Genomic DNA, 15,232 nt, shown 5'->3' on the forward strand with positions numbered 1-15,232 from the left:
CTGGAGCCGACGACCTAGAAGGCTTGGAGTGTTTGCCCGAAGTCGGGGGACCCTCAGGTTTCAATATGCCTCGTAAAATAAGCTTATTTTTCCTTTCCTGCGGGACTCTAGGGCTGAAGCCATGGCATACAGCACAAGAGTCCTGCAGGTGTAAAGGTCCCAGGCAGTACACGCAAGAAGTGTGACTGTCTGTCAGAGACATCTTCTGACAGCACGAGTCACACTTCTTAAAGCCTGAGACCTTTGAATCCTTAGACATTTCCAAGAAATAATGCGCAATCACCACACAAGCACAAACACACCGATTACACTATCCACTAAAAAATTAAAACTAAAATTAAACTAATAAATTTAGTTTTGTTTATTTTAAATCCCTACAAAAAACACATACACTCCACTACTAAGAGGGGATGGAAGGGCCCGAAGGCCTAAGGGAAGAACTCTTAAGTTATTGTGGTAAAAAGGGTGGATAAACAGGAAGGAAGGGATAAAAAAAACTACTAAACTAAGGGAATTATGAATAAAAACTAATTTAAAGGGGTTTAAATTAACTTTTAGACTGTTCTAAATAGACTAACCTGAAGCCGGTTGGAACAACACACCTCGATCGCTGTAGCGGCAAACGAGATCTGAGGTATTACCGCCTAGCATTGTGGGATAAAAGGGGAGCCTCGAGCCGGTGGAACCAACTCTTGAGCTTTTAGAGTGGCCGAGTCCGAGCCGAGGATCGGCTCCGAACCCATCCAGCAAGAATGAAGGCAAGATAGACAACTTAACATCAGCAGTTTTAGGTGAAATATAAATAAACAAGTGTAATCCTCCTCCTCCCTTTCCAGTAGCTCCTTATTAGCACAAATTTAGCATTGCTACAATTTTCCCTCTTCTATTACTATTGGAGCTCTTTTACCAAATAGTTTAAGAACTCTCTTTTTCCTTTGTCCTGGATATTCTGCTGAATATCCATCCTGAAATCTTTTCATCAAATTCACATGCTCACTTATTTGTAAATGCGTCTCTTTAGCACTGTTATTTGCTCTCTGCATTTCTTAATATAATTCAATGCTCATCTTTCTGTCCATACATTCACATTCCAAAATAATATGTTTAGTTTAGCCATTATGATAAGAAGTTATTATTTCCAACTATTATCTATGACGACTTTTTAAAAATATATTTCCAGATTTTGTGTTACATTCACCCACTAATGTTTAGCATGTTGATCTTTTATACAGTTGTTTCTTGTCATCTCCATTTGAACTTATGCCACATTTTACAAGACTTTTTGTTTTAATGAGAACCCTTGAAATAAAACACCCCCCAGAACCTATTAACTTAAAAAAAACACTTAAAACTATGTACATCTTCAAATAATGAAGTTTAACTCTCATGAAAAGAACAATTATCCCAAATGAACAGGTGCACACACAGGTATTACTTAATCTAACATTAATGTTATCCATGCTAAGATGCATGTTACAAGCTGTACTTCTAACACTAACTGCTGTCTGTTCTTGTCTTATCTTCACTCCCCTTCAGCAATTGTGAAAAACAGCTTACATGCTTTCAAAAAACAACCTTTAGCCATAAAAAGTGGTCTGGCTTTTATGCTTGCCCCTATGGACAGCGTGTCTCCATGGAAACGCAGGTACAAAATGTGCAGCTGCCCTCATCTGCAAGCCTGTCAACTTACACTGAACATTTATGTGCCAAAAGAAAACTTTTCATTACATTCAGTGCCCTCTTATTTACTATTTACATAAAAAATGTTATTAGATTAAGTCAAGAGCCTTAATTCAGACATTCGCCTATGTAAAAGTAAGAGAGAACAAATCACTTCTACATATATTATCTGTGCATTTTTACATCCCATATCCCACCTGAACAACTCAAGAATACAGCATATTAACTTAAATATGCTTTTGTCCAATCTTTCTTCTCTTTTGCAATGCCTATATTACTTAAAACTAAAAAAGAAAAAAAAGCACTTGTTTACTTTAGTATCTTTTTCACATACAACATGCAGTTTACATCAAGAAATGTTTTATACAAATACTGTTAAAACCAAAACTGTTTTACTTAGTTACCTTTCCTTCCACCCCCCTTTCCCTTCAGTGTCATTTGAAACATTAATGGCATGAAATGAGGTATATGCATTTCCGTGCCCTACACATTTAACAAAGTCAACAAGTCCAATCTTTCTTTTTCTTGTAAAGTCATGTTTCACACTTGTGATGCTTCAAAGTCCCACATTTACTCACTGATTTCAATGTTACTGGTCTTCTTTACTTTTCCGTTTTTCCCCTTTCTTTCAGTGTCCTTCGAAACTTTAATGACATGAAATGGGGTAGATGCGTTTCCATCCCACACATGTTTAGCAAAGTCAACAAGTCAAATTGTTCTTTTTCTTGCAAAGTCATATTTCACACATTTGATTGATGCTTCACAGTCCCACGTTTATTCACTAATTTCAGTGTTGGTGGTCTTCCTGTTCATCCGCATCTCCCAAACTAAGACTCCACTTCAAGTCCAAGATACTCCTGATTCTTCTAGTCAGCTCCTGGGCTTTATTTTATGTGTTTCAAGAATTTTCCTTTGTAACATTGAAAAAAAAATCACTGGCAAAGTCTCTATATGAGTTTTATTATCAGAAAATTAGTATTAGCAAAAAAACTACGGGCACTCATAAAATTGTCTAAGGCCAGCTTCAAGAGAAAAATTGCACAGGACACTAAGGATAATCCACAAGGCTTTCTTTAGTTATGTCAGGAACCTGGGTGGGAATTCCCAGATATGCTCAGAATTAGTCCAAAATGACAAAAAATACACCGAACCCACAGACATTGCCAACATCTTAGCCGACAGGTTCAGCGCAAACTTCTCCCCCCCCCCTCCCCACCAAAAGGGCAAATATCTATCCCAGCAGAGTGCTGCCCCCCTGACATCTCAGATGCTCAGGTAAGAGCCGCCCTCTCCAAAGCAAAAAACACAGCACCAATGGGACCAGACGGTGTCCTGGGCTGCGTCCTACATGAACTCCAAGAAGAGCTAAACCCAAACATAAAACTACTGTTCAATCTCAGCCTTACTACAGGATATGTGCGCAAAGAGTGGCGTACAGCAACAGTGGTCCCTCTCCATAAAGGTGGTGCCTCAACGGATCCTGGAAACTTTCGCCCCATAAGCCTGTCTAGCTTGGTCAGCAAAGCTATGGAAAGGATCATCATGGACCTCATAAATAAAGATATTGGGGACCTACAGACACTGGATCCTACCCAGTTCGGCTTTGTTAAGGGCTGATCCTGCCTCTTAAACCTGGTTGATTTCTTTGAAACAGTCACCAAGGCCAGTCCACACAGCCTACCTGGACCTCGCAAAAGCCTTCGATACAATACCTCACTCGGGCATTATAGATAAGCTCACCAGCTTAAATATAAACCCCTATGTCACTAGATGGATTGCAAACTGGCTCAAGGACAGAACCCACATGGTTAGAATTGCTGGAGCCATGTCAGACTCCAGACCAGTTACAAGTGGTGTCCCACAAGGCTCAGTCTTGGGACCTCTCTTGTTCGGTATATATTTCTCGGAGGTACAGGCCAACACGGAAGGACTGTGGCTGACCAAGTTTGCAGATGACTGCAAACTGGGCGCCATAATCGACTCTCCAGCCGACACAAGCATCCTCCAAAAGGGCCTCATAGAAACAGACAACTGGTGCCAGAGCCATGGCCTCAAGCTAAATGCCAAAAAGTGTATAGTCATCCCCTTTGGCAAAAACAAAGTGCCCACAAATTACCACATAGGTGGTAATCCATTAAGTGCAGAAGAAGTAATTAGGGAACTGGGGACCCAAGTTGATAGCAATCTCTCATTTGACAACCACGTGGCCAAAGTGGTTAGAAAAACATTTTATATAGCCCACCTAATCATGAAGGGATTCACATCTAGATCAGGGGAGGTCATCGTGCCTCTTTACTCATCCCTCATCAGGCCCATAATTGAGTACAATGCCCCTTTTGGGATGTACCTTACCAGACACCTGCAGCAACTGGAAAGACCCCAAACGTACCTCACCAAGAGGATCAAAGGGCTCAAACAGATGCCATATGCTGCCCGGTTAAAGACACTCCAGCTCTACTCAGTGGTATACCGCCTGTTCAGAGGTGATCTGTGCCTGACGTATAAAGCCATGTCCAACCTGGAATTAATGGACATGCTGCACCTCAGAAAATCCAAATCCCATCAAGCTACGCGCTCGAGAGACTTGAACCTCAGCACTGAAATAAATACGACATGCTGGAGGGACAGATTCATAACCCAGAGGCTCCCTTCACTCTGGAATAAAATCCCAGTCCAGGTTAGGCAGAGTCCCTCACTGACTCTCTTCAAGAGGAATCTTGATGAGTGGATGGGAGATCGTAGATTTACCCCGGGTATCACTTCTGTGTCACTGTTAGACAGAGGCATAGTATACTAACCTCGAAAAAGGGCACAGCAAAATACATTTAAAATGGGTGGCGAAAGCCAAACACATTCTGGCTAGGCTTATAAATGCCCTAGGGCAGATAGCCTAGTATGAACCTATGAACCTAAAAAAGAGAAGCAGAGTCATCTTCTGTTTGATGTCTCACGTTTTGTTGGACAAGCTTTTCATTTCTTCCTTAACCTATTCTAGATCAAAAAATTACTTTGATCTTCCAGGAAAAAAATATTCTGAAGACAAGTGGGTACAGCAGTTTGACTCTCACAAATGCCTCTTGACTTCCATGACTGCTGGGAAAAATTTGCTTCTCTTCTGCCTGGTGTGCAGTAAAAAAAAAAAAAAAAAAAAAAAAAAAAAAAGTTTTCCATAAGCACTCTACCATCTCTAATTTTTAATACTTTGCCCTTCTGCCACAGTATTGTCAGTATCAGCTCTTTCTGCTGGTATAACTGCAGCTTTACTAATACAGTTCTTAACTGCTTTCTTTTGGCCAGGTTTGGGGAATACACTCAATGTGCCCTTTCAGTTAACAAATCTTGCTGTGGAATACCAGTCCAGTTCCTTATTTGTGCTTTTATAAAAGTAAGACCGTCTGTTCCTTCCAGTTTCTCTGGTACAACAACAAAAAAAAAAAACTTGACTTTCCCTGCATGCTCTGTTCCCTAACTCTACCAATTTTTGAAACAGCTCATGTTGAGGAGTCTTGGACTCAGCCAGCCTTTTCTTCATTTCAGTCTCTGATATGTGCAGTTTTAGCAATTCATCTGAATAGCTATTTAAAGCATCTTCCATTTTTTCCAGCTTTTTGTACTTGGAGTTGATATACTCCTTCAATGTTTCATTGATGTTAATCATCTCTGAGCACAACTGATTTGTTTTTCATCTAGATTACTGGAAGCCATGTCTCTCACCAAAGCTGATGCTTGCACTGCTTTTTGCTGAAGAGTAACAGGATTCTTCCCAATAAGTGTTTTCTCTTGACCTTTTCTATTTGATTTTCTTTCAGGCTCTGTAAGTTTCTTCTTTGATGGCATCCAGGCAGTGTATTTACTAGCAAGTAACTGAATTTACTACAACTTACAGAGTTACTGGCTCTTATCTCTCAATTTCTTTTTTCACACTGTTTATCAGTATGCAGCCATATAAGAAGTCTAAACCAGAATTCTTGGACAAAGAAGTTGAGTGGTATGTACAGCTTTTCAAATCCCCAAAGCAGGACATATTTTGTGATACATGAAAGTCTCTAGAACAAGAAATCCTCTTAGCCAGTGCAAGAGATTAACTTAACTTTATCAAAATTATGACAGTTCATGATCTTTGATATCATACTGAATTGTGTCAGAATAAATGTCTACAACTTTCAGATGCATCTATATATATATATATATATATATATATATATATATATATATATATATATATATATATATATATATATAGATATATTATAGAACTATCAGGACATTTGCAGCCAGCACTGGTGGTGTACAACAATAAAGCCCTACTCAAGTACTCAAGTAACCCAAGTTTGATTAGCAGCTTGAGTGACTACAGAAGACACTATGGAGAAGATGTACATGCTTTTCAAGACAGGGAGGAATGGACTGATTCTGTCCAAATCACAAAATCCCAAAGAAGGTGTAGCAATCCAAAGCATGATCCAGGAGTGAGAATCTGACCACCAATCACAACTGTGGTTGCTATTATTGTGATGAAAGGGAGTGCCCACTTGCAAGAGAAGCTCAGAGTGGCTACTGTGATAATGTGGGTTACTTCTCCCCTGATCAGGTAGGGTTTTTCTGACCATACTAAACATGCTGCCTTTGCCAGGATGCCAGCATTTCCACAAACCACCACTAAGGCTGTTCCCCTAGCAAGCTCTTGTAATTAAACCAAAAGGTCCTTCAACAAAGTATTAGTTTAAGGGTGTGCACACGTATGCAACCAGCTTATTGTATGTTTTTTATTGTTTATATTTCTCTCCTCTAACAGATTTGTTTGTTTTTCACTTGAATTGTACAGGTTATTGGTTCACATTAAAGGTGGGAAAAGTTTTGAAATGATTTATTGTGGTCTCATTTTTTATATCACAAACACCTGGCATTTTAACAGGGGCGTGTAAACATTTTATATCCACTGTATACATATTGGGGTTCCCTTTTAAATCACAAATTGGCAGAACATTGAACATCAGAAGATCGAGATAAGACTGAAAGTTTAAGATTTCTCTGTCATAAGTCAAAGAGATGCAGCAGAATTTACGTGCCACTCGTAAGGTGTTTTGCATCGGCGTAGGGGAGGGAAGTCAGGTTTGCATTTTGGTGTTCGGTATTGTGGGATTCGGTGTTTTCAAATTTCAGGTTTTGATATTTTCATTTAATCGTCTCTGTCTTCTGAGGTTCAATTTTGTTGTATTTCATGATTTAGAAGTTTATATATATATATATATATATATATATATATATATATATATATATATATATATATATATATATACTTACATACACACACACACAAAAAAATCTGCTATGCCTTCCAACATCTTATTCTACTATATATTATACTTACACACACACACACAAATCTGCTATGCCTTCCAACATCTCATGCTACTACATATATATATATATATATATATGTATTCACTTTACATGCTCGACATTTTAAAACCTCGAAATTCATATGGCTGAGACCATATAATTGATTATTTAAAACACTGAACATGTAAAGCAAAGAAATAAAAAATTTCTAACACTTTTTTGCAAGGGGACTTGCTCACACCCCCCAGTATTTAAATATACCAACTCTGAGATCACACTACAGCGAGGAAAAGGGAAAACATCTCATTCCATGCTGTATGGAGATCTCTGCTTTACATGTTCAATGTTTTACTGTACAGTTTTTTCCTCAGCTCTTTAATTCAACTGCATAAGCACATACCAATTCTATATCTTGCACCCTCATGAATAGGAAATGGCAGCCATATAATACATTTTTTCTCAGCTCACAATAATTTGGAACACTTTGGGCTTGATTCCAAAAGGCTTGCTTTCAGAGTAGGCAATCACTTACACTGACAGCAGGTCTTTTGGAATTTGTCCCCAGAGATAAGCCTGTTTATAGGTAGGCTGTATACTGAAGTAAGTCACTTAAACTGACCGCATGTCTTCTGGAATTAGGACAGACTTCCACAGAGAGCAACTCTTTAGGAATCTGGCCTCTTTGTCTCATCAAAACAATATTCTCTCCTTGCACTTCTTGATTTATGATTATAGAAATACAATCACATATCCATGCACCAATATAAAAATAAATGTCATTTAAGTTTTCAGGGTTTCTAAGGTGTGACATGCAAAAATGTAGCACACTGTTCCTTTTTTGGGTCTCATGAATATTCCTCTTCCAGTCATGATAAACTGCATTACAGAATTCATAACTGTCTGATCTCAGTCAAGATAGCCTGAAAACATAGTTTTCCAAGTGGCCATGGCAGCATTCCTTAAATGAAGGATGGCGTGATTTATTTTCAGTTATGTATATTACACCATATAGCATTTGGTATGCAGGATTGTCCAAAAATAATAAAGGTACAGACTACATTTTGCCAGCTTCATCAGCATTTACTGTAGAATGGTCAATAGATATAAGACATCAGCCCCCCCAACATGTGATTCTGAATTCTGATACACGCTAGAGATAACAACCTCCTTAAAACTACACACAAGCACACACATACACACAGTACATAGGGAATACTACTATGCAAATTGTCTTATGCTTGGCATTAATATAATATTTTTAAAAGTTTGAAAAGAAAAACATATGTTTAACGTTTACCTGAAAATTCCAAACCTGCAACTGGAAAGAAGTTCTTTACGTTGTACAGTGCTAGCTTTACAACTGCTAATCGTAGAAGAGACCAACTGTAAACAAAGTAAGAATTTGAAATAAATTAAATAGTATAAACACAATACAGTACTGTTCGATTATTAACTTTTAAAAGAAATGCATTGCACACACAAGCTGTAACATAAAACACATTTTTACTGTATTCCTAATTCACTGCAATATAACTTTTCATGAGGAAGCAGATAAAAAATTCTCACATTCATCTTTATTATAAGGAGTCCAGAAAATTGTGCATTTCTGAAATAAAAAATTCAAAGCATTTTGGGATTACCAAACCAAACATAATGCTAGACTTTACTTTTTTTTTTTGGTCAGAGAGTAAATCATTACATATTTTATATACAGATACTCAGATGCAAACACAAGTATTTTCAGTTGACAGATGTTTTTCAGAAAAAGGCATTCAAAACATTTGATAATATGGCTGCTATTTTGTCAATGCAAGCCTAATTCACTGAGACATGATTTTCTAGACTGCCGTTAGCCAGAGTTCATCTGGAATGAGAAGAAGATGCACGGAGACAAGTAAGCAGCTGTGTTTGATAACATCCCAGTAGACAGGTAATGGCTTTGATTACATAGTATCTTGTGTGTATATAACTGCAAGCAGCTACACAAGGAGGCAAGTATTTAGGCAAGGTTGCAAGATGAAGACCCAGCCAATAACTACATCTCCAATAGCAGCTGGTGATTTGGCTACTTCTGGTGAAAGAGCTAGATGCTCAAAAGTAATAAACCACTGGTCCAACCATTAGAATACGTTTATTATTAAACAACAAAAGTTTCAAAGCCACATCAGTGTTACAATAAAAAAAAAAAATCCACTTCCTATTTAAAATCAGATCCAGCCTATCAAAGTAGTTGTCACAAACACATGACTTAGAGCTTTATAAAATCACATGACAGAATAAAATATCATACGAAGAAAATCAGTAATAAATAATGAACAATGAATAATAGCAGCCTACTGATACTTATATATATATATACACACACACACACATATATATATATATATATATATATATATATATATATATATATATATATATATTATACATGAATACCTAGATAACAAAACTTTGTTTTTCTTTCAAAAGTGGAAAGCTTTGTTGTTTTCTAATAAACATAATCTAATGGTTGGACCAATGGTTTATTGCTTTTTTTGCCATTTTGGTCCTTTTGGCCACCTTTCTGCCTTTTACTGTCTTGAACTGGATGTTACCAGGAAACCCAAATCTGACTGGTGGCTGTCACAAGGTATTGGACATCTTTTGGAAGGGGCTACTTTAGGGGATGAGATAGCTGGAAGCACCAATAATAAATCTGAGATATAGTTATTGAAAAATTCTAGAGTTCCACTGGAAGTAGAACTGAGGAAGATTGCAAAGAAAGAGTTGAGGCATGCATAACATTCAGATGTCATTTTACATAGGTTCATTGGTTCATCACTGAACCTAACAACCCTTGGGCCTTTAAAAGCCTAGCCATGCAACCCAAAGGTGATCCACACGTTTTGTTTTGGACAATTATATAGGGAGTGAATTTTGGTTATGACATGATTTAAAGGCTGCGGTAGTGCAGCGGTTAGCATTGTCACCTCACAGCAAAAGGTTCTCCAGTTCGATTCTTGGCTGGAGCACATTCTATGTGGAGTCTGCATGTCCTCCTCACAGTCAAGTTAGTTTTAAAGACATGCAGGTAGGTGTGTGCATGTGTGCACATGCCTTCTGTGAAGGTTGAGCTCCAGGCTGGCAACTTGACACAGTAGAAACTCCAATGTAAATCAATCTACAGACCTGTGATCTGCTGTGGTGACCCCTAATGGGAGAAGCCAAAAGAAAGGCATGATTTACTGGCTGCCTATGTCTATCAGAGATATAGGTGCCAAACCAGGGGTGAATTCCCCATTCCCCGGTCCAAGTTACGCTTAAATATGATTGAGGGACTTTGCTTCACATGGATGAGCAGCCTATTTCAGAAAATGGGTTTTGTCTGAGATAAGAAAACAAAAGGAAGTACCACTTGCTCAGCCTTCAACACAAGTAGAAGTCCACAAAAAAAGATCAATAATCCAAAAGCAGAGTTCGTGTAGAGATTCTCCTTACTCCGGTGTTACCCAAAGATCGTGGAACCAAAAAACAAGTGTTCAGAACTGGAACAAATCCTCTTTATTCAGACATAAAATAAAACCAAGCGCTTTCGCCTGAGAATCTCAGGCTTTTTCAAGGTGAACTAACTGTGTGGCCATGGTGTTTATATATTACATTTAATAGGCCAATTTCGTTAATTGAATTGTAAAAGTTAATTAATTACGAACAGTTGTTACTGCCTTAAAGTAAAAATCCATGTTTAAAGTGCAACAGTGCATTTAGAACCAGTACTCATGTTAATTTAAGTTCGTAAATCTTACAAAATTTCAGCAAATCTGTGTGTACTTTAAAATAAAATAAAATGAAATTATGCATCCAAGTGCAAACTTTTAAAAGTTTTAAAAGGCTTTGCAAAAAACCTTAAGTAACATTATTACTCGGAAGTATAATGAAGGGCCTCAAAATAATTTAGCCCGTAACATGCAACATTATAAATGCCAAAAAATACAAAAAAAAAAAATACAAAAAAATGTGTGTTGAAGAAGTATTTACATCATAAAACAGTTTTTTAGTGAATTAAAACGTTTGAATAAAAAAACTATATATTAAAACACAGCCCTGAGTAAAATGTCTTGGTACCCTAGGACTCAATACCCTATATGTGTAATGTAAATAAATAAATGAACTTTAAGATCTCAATTTGTTCCTCTTTGCCTTAAGTATACTAACTAAACTTATACTGTCGTACATCCCTGGGTGTCTTGTGGCGTCTCATTTAAGTTGCCATACTAATTCTCTACTCTCTAGAAAGGTCTTTGTCTGAGATACATATCTGTCTCTCCAACAAGTCCAATTTATGTCACAAGCAAAATTAAGTCTTCGGAACAAGTAATTATGATGCTGTTTTCTTGCAGATGTGCAAAAGGTTAATCAGAGCAGGGTCCAAGGATGCCTTGTATACCAGGTATAGATCACCTTTCAGTAGTCTGCATGAGACAGAGTACAGAGATAGGGCTGAGGCGACTGGCATAGGATTTTGTGTTTGCTCCCTGTATTCTTTCTGTAATTAATCTTTGCAGATGTTTCAGATGCTGCACGTGTCTGGTCAGGTACATACCAAAGGAGGAATTATACTCTATGATGAGTCTGATGAGGACTGAGTACAGTCTGCGATGATTTCCCTGGACTTAGACGCCATGATCTTACTTATATGTTGAGTGACACAGAAAGATTTTCTTACTACACTGGACACATAGTTGAAGGCTGGAACTTCAGGGAGTTGGCCAAGTGGGTCACTAATTGTCAAAGGAATGGTGAGTACATATAATGGAATAAATGTCTACTGTACAGAAAAAAAAGGCTCCTGAAGTAAGGCTAGAGGGAAAAAATGTAGTGCAGCAGCTGGAAGTCCCAGGTGACTAACTATAGGAAAGCCTATATCTCATAATATACATTTTTTCTGACCATATTGCCATAAAGTGCACAAAAAAAAAAGGTTATGAAAATTTTTACTGAACAAGGATTGGAGATGGATGTGAGAAGTGTCAAAAGGTTTGTATGGCAAGGAACAAGGCCAGGGTACACTCATCCAGGCAGAGTACCATATGGCATAAGGACAGACAACCAAAATGTCAGGGTTATCTACCAGGGCAAAAAGATGACAGTAGAAATAGCAAAAGTGCTCTACCCTGTTATCAAAAATGCAGTGTGTATTTTAAAAACAAGGAAATTAGAAAGTGTAATATGAAATGCATCGTTTAACTCAAGCTTCATTTTTGACGGCCATGGATAATTAAACCGAGTACTGAAATAGTTTAATGCAAAAATGAACCGATGGCAAATAGTTCGAGGATTGAATAAAGCACAAAACCATCAGCGAGGGACGTCGTGGTCTGGGCCTAAGCTAGGAATGCAGAACGAATGGAAATCTTTATGAGGTATTTGCTTTCCACAAGTAATACAATTAACTTTTACTGACATCGGTTTAGAGCAAGAAAAAGGATCTCCAATGGGGTACTTAGCTTTTTTGAAGAATTCGGTTCTGAAACTTGAAAATGAAAATTTCAGGAGTCGGCCAAACGGCACTTGTGAACTGATTCTGCTTCGGGCACCGCACTGCAAGAAAGACTGATGTAATAGCATCGGCTGCATGTTTTATACCCCTGACTACCTGATGTCATGGAAGAAGAGACAGCAACCAACGCAGGACCCAAGACTTTGATAATCAGGCCGGCTGAGGGCTACCTGCAAGCAGATAACCCAAATGTAATGACTGCAACAGTGAAACACGAAGAACATCCTATGAACATCACCATTTTGACCACTTCAAACCAAGGAGTTTAAGTCAAGGCAGGTTACACTTAAAAAAATCCTTTTTATGGTGAAACATACATGACTTTTATTTTTGATGAAATTACAGAAAAAGTAAAGCTATGACCCAGAATAACATGGCATAGCCTAGCCTGAACAGAAATTAAATCTCTCGTGTGGAGTAATATGCAAAATGTCAGCCTGCACTGGTGAAAGACCTATCAAGTCTGCACTTCACATCTTTGCAGGAATAGGTTATATGTAATTTCTCCACTGAGGCTTCTTTACAGAATTTTCATGCCACAGCAAAAGGATACTCAGTTACAAAGTGTAATTTAGACTCCCATCCTGTACTTCTGGAAATCAGTGCGAAGCATGACCACATCTTACTATCCTTAGTATGGAACAAAATTACAAAACTGCATCTGACAAATATGGAAAAAGGTAACAATAACAGTAGAAAAAAAAATGCAGCGTGTCCAAAACTAAATATACACATATACAAATGTCAGTGTTTTTGTTTACTTACTCAGGGAAGGAAGAGGACTCTGACATGGCTGTTTTCTCATACTTTTTTTTTTTTTTGGGGGGGGGGTACTCTCTTAAATATGAGCCAGTATAAAAAGCAACATTCTAGTCTCTGTGCACTTCTTTTCTCTGTATCCCTGTTCGGAGGGACAACTGAAAAGACTTTCTACAGCAAACCTTACACAACATTGTTGGGTACTTTTTCTAGAGTGATGGTAATACTTTAGATAGGAAATGCCTGTTCAAAACATGAACAACTGTACCAGCACTACATCAATGACAGCTGCATTTGTTGCGCCTTTCTTGAATCAGTTGTGTGACCTTTACTTTGTACTGACAATGGCTGCATGTATCACCTTTTGTTTTGTAGACTAGACATAACTCAATCTCTGCTATGTTTGGTAAAAGGAAAGAGTAGCATTTTGTCCCACTTCATCTTTCATGCACATAGAGTTTATGACAATTAGGTTGCTTACACATACTACAGCCATTCTGCTGATGTACTGGGCAGCAGTGGCTAGTCGGAGCTTAAGACTCAGACTGCCCTTGTGTTTTGTGCCACATGTTAAATTCTAGCGTCTATATATGGCAGTAAACATATATACTGTTTTTTTTTTTTTTTTTGCCTCAAACACAGATTATGGCTGACATGTTTAGGCAGTCTTCATCTACTTTTGAGATGCTGTTTGCAACATCTAAATTTGCATGATTTTACATAGAAGACTGCAGAGACTTAAGGTTATAAACCTATTTAGGTCTGATGTGACACCCCACCACAAAGTGGTACCACTACAGCCTCTTGTTACAGATCTGCAAATAAGCATAATTGCACAGCCATCAAGAAACGTATAGGTTCATAGGTTGGTAGTGGGCTATCTGCCCGAAGGCATATATTAGCCCAGCCACATTGTGCGGTGTTCACAGCCCCTTTAGCAGTTCCCTAGACCCTTATACTAGCAGCTAGTACCCTTGGTCCCTATCTAGTAGTGCTGTTGGTGTGATCCCCAGTGTGAACTTTCTGTTACCCATCCACTCATCAAGGTTCCTCTTGAAGAGTGACAGTGAGGGGTTCTGTCTTATGTAGATCGGGACCCTGTTCCATAGTAAGGGAAGTCTCTGCGAAGGGAATCTATCCCTCCAGCATGTTCTATTCATTGTTGTGTTGAGGTTTATATCCCTAGAGCGTGTAGCTCGAGTAGATTTGGTTTTGCTAAGATGGAGCATGTTCAACAATTCTGGGTTGGACATGGCTCTGTACGTTAGACAGAGATCGCCTCTGAGAAAGCGTTTTGCGTTAGAGAACAGTCGTAGCTTTTTCAATCATGCTGCATAGGGCAACTGTTTAAGGCCAGTAATCCTCTTGGTTAGGTACCTCTGTGGTCTCTCCAGCTGCTGGAGATGTCTAGCCAGGTACATTCCAGTTGGTGCATTGTACTCAATAATGGGTCTGATGAGGGAAGAGATGGGTCACACAGAAGGATTGTCTAACCACTTTGGCAACATGGTTATCAAAGGAAAGCTGACTATCTACTTGGGTCCCTAGATCCCTTATTTCTTCTTCAGATTTAAGTGGATTACCTCCTATGTTGTAGTTATGGGTACTCTGTTTTTTCCAAAGGGGATTACTATGCATTTTTTTGCATTTAGCTTGAGACCATGGCTTTGACACCATGCATCAGTCTCATTTAGGCCCTTCTGGAGGATCTCCGTGTCGGCCAAAGACTCTATTGTAGCACCAAGTTTGCAGTCGTCAGCAAACTTAGTCAGCCACAGCCCTTCCGTGCTTCCCTATACTTCTGAGAAGTATATGCCAAACAGGAGGGGCCTCAGGACAGAGCTCTGAGGCACACCACTCGTTACTGGTCTGGATTCGGACATAGATCCCACTACTCTTACTTTATGGGATATG

The 15,232-nt window shown here is 38.5% G+C and overlaps 1 protein-coding gene across 1 annotated transcript in view; it reads right to left on the bottom strand.

Moving 5' to 3' along the window:
- Nucleotides 1-15,232, bottom strand: part of DMXL2 (Dmx like 2) — a 1,902,820-nt gene that overhangs the window by 412,823 nt on the left and 1,474,765 nt on the right. The window contains exon 36 of the mRNA XM_044076363.1: nt 8,321-8,406. Coding sequence (XP_043932298.1) covers nt 8,321-8,406 — 86 coding nt within the window. The remainder of the gene's footprint in view (nt 1-8,320; nt 8,407-15,232) is intronic.

The sequence above is a fragment of the Protopterus annectens genome, chromosome 7.part0 (genome assembly GCF_019279795.1).
Source record: "Protopterus annectens isolate FY-2018-M chromosome 7.part0, PAN1.0, whole genome shotgun sequence".
NCBI classification, from domain to species: domain Eukaryota; kingdom Metazoa; phylum Chordata; order Ceratodontiformes; family Protopteridae; genus Protopterus; species Protopterus annectens.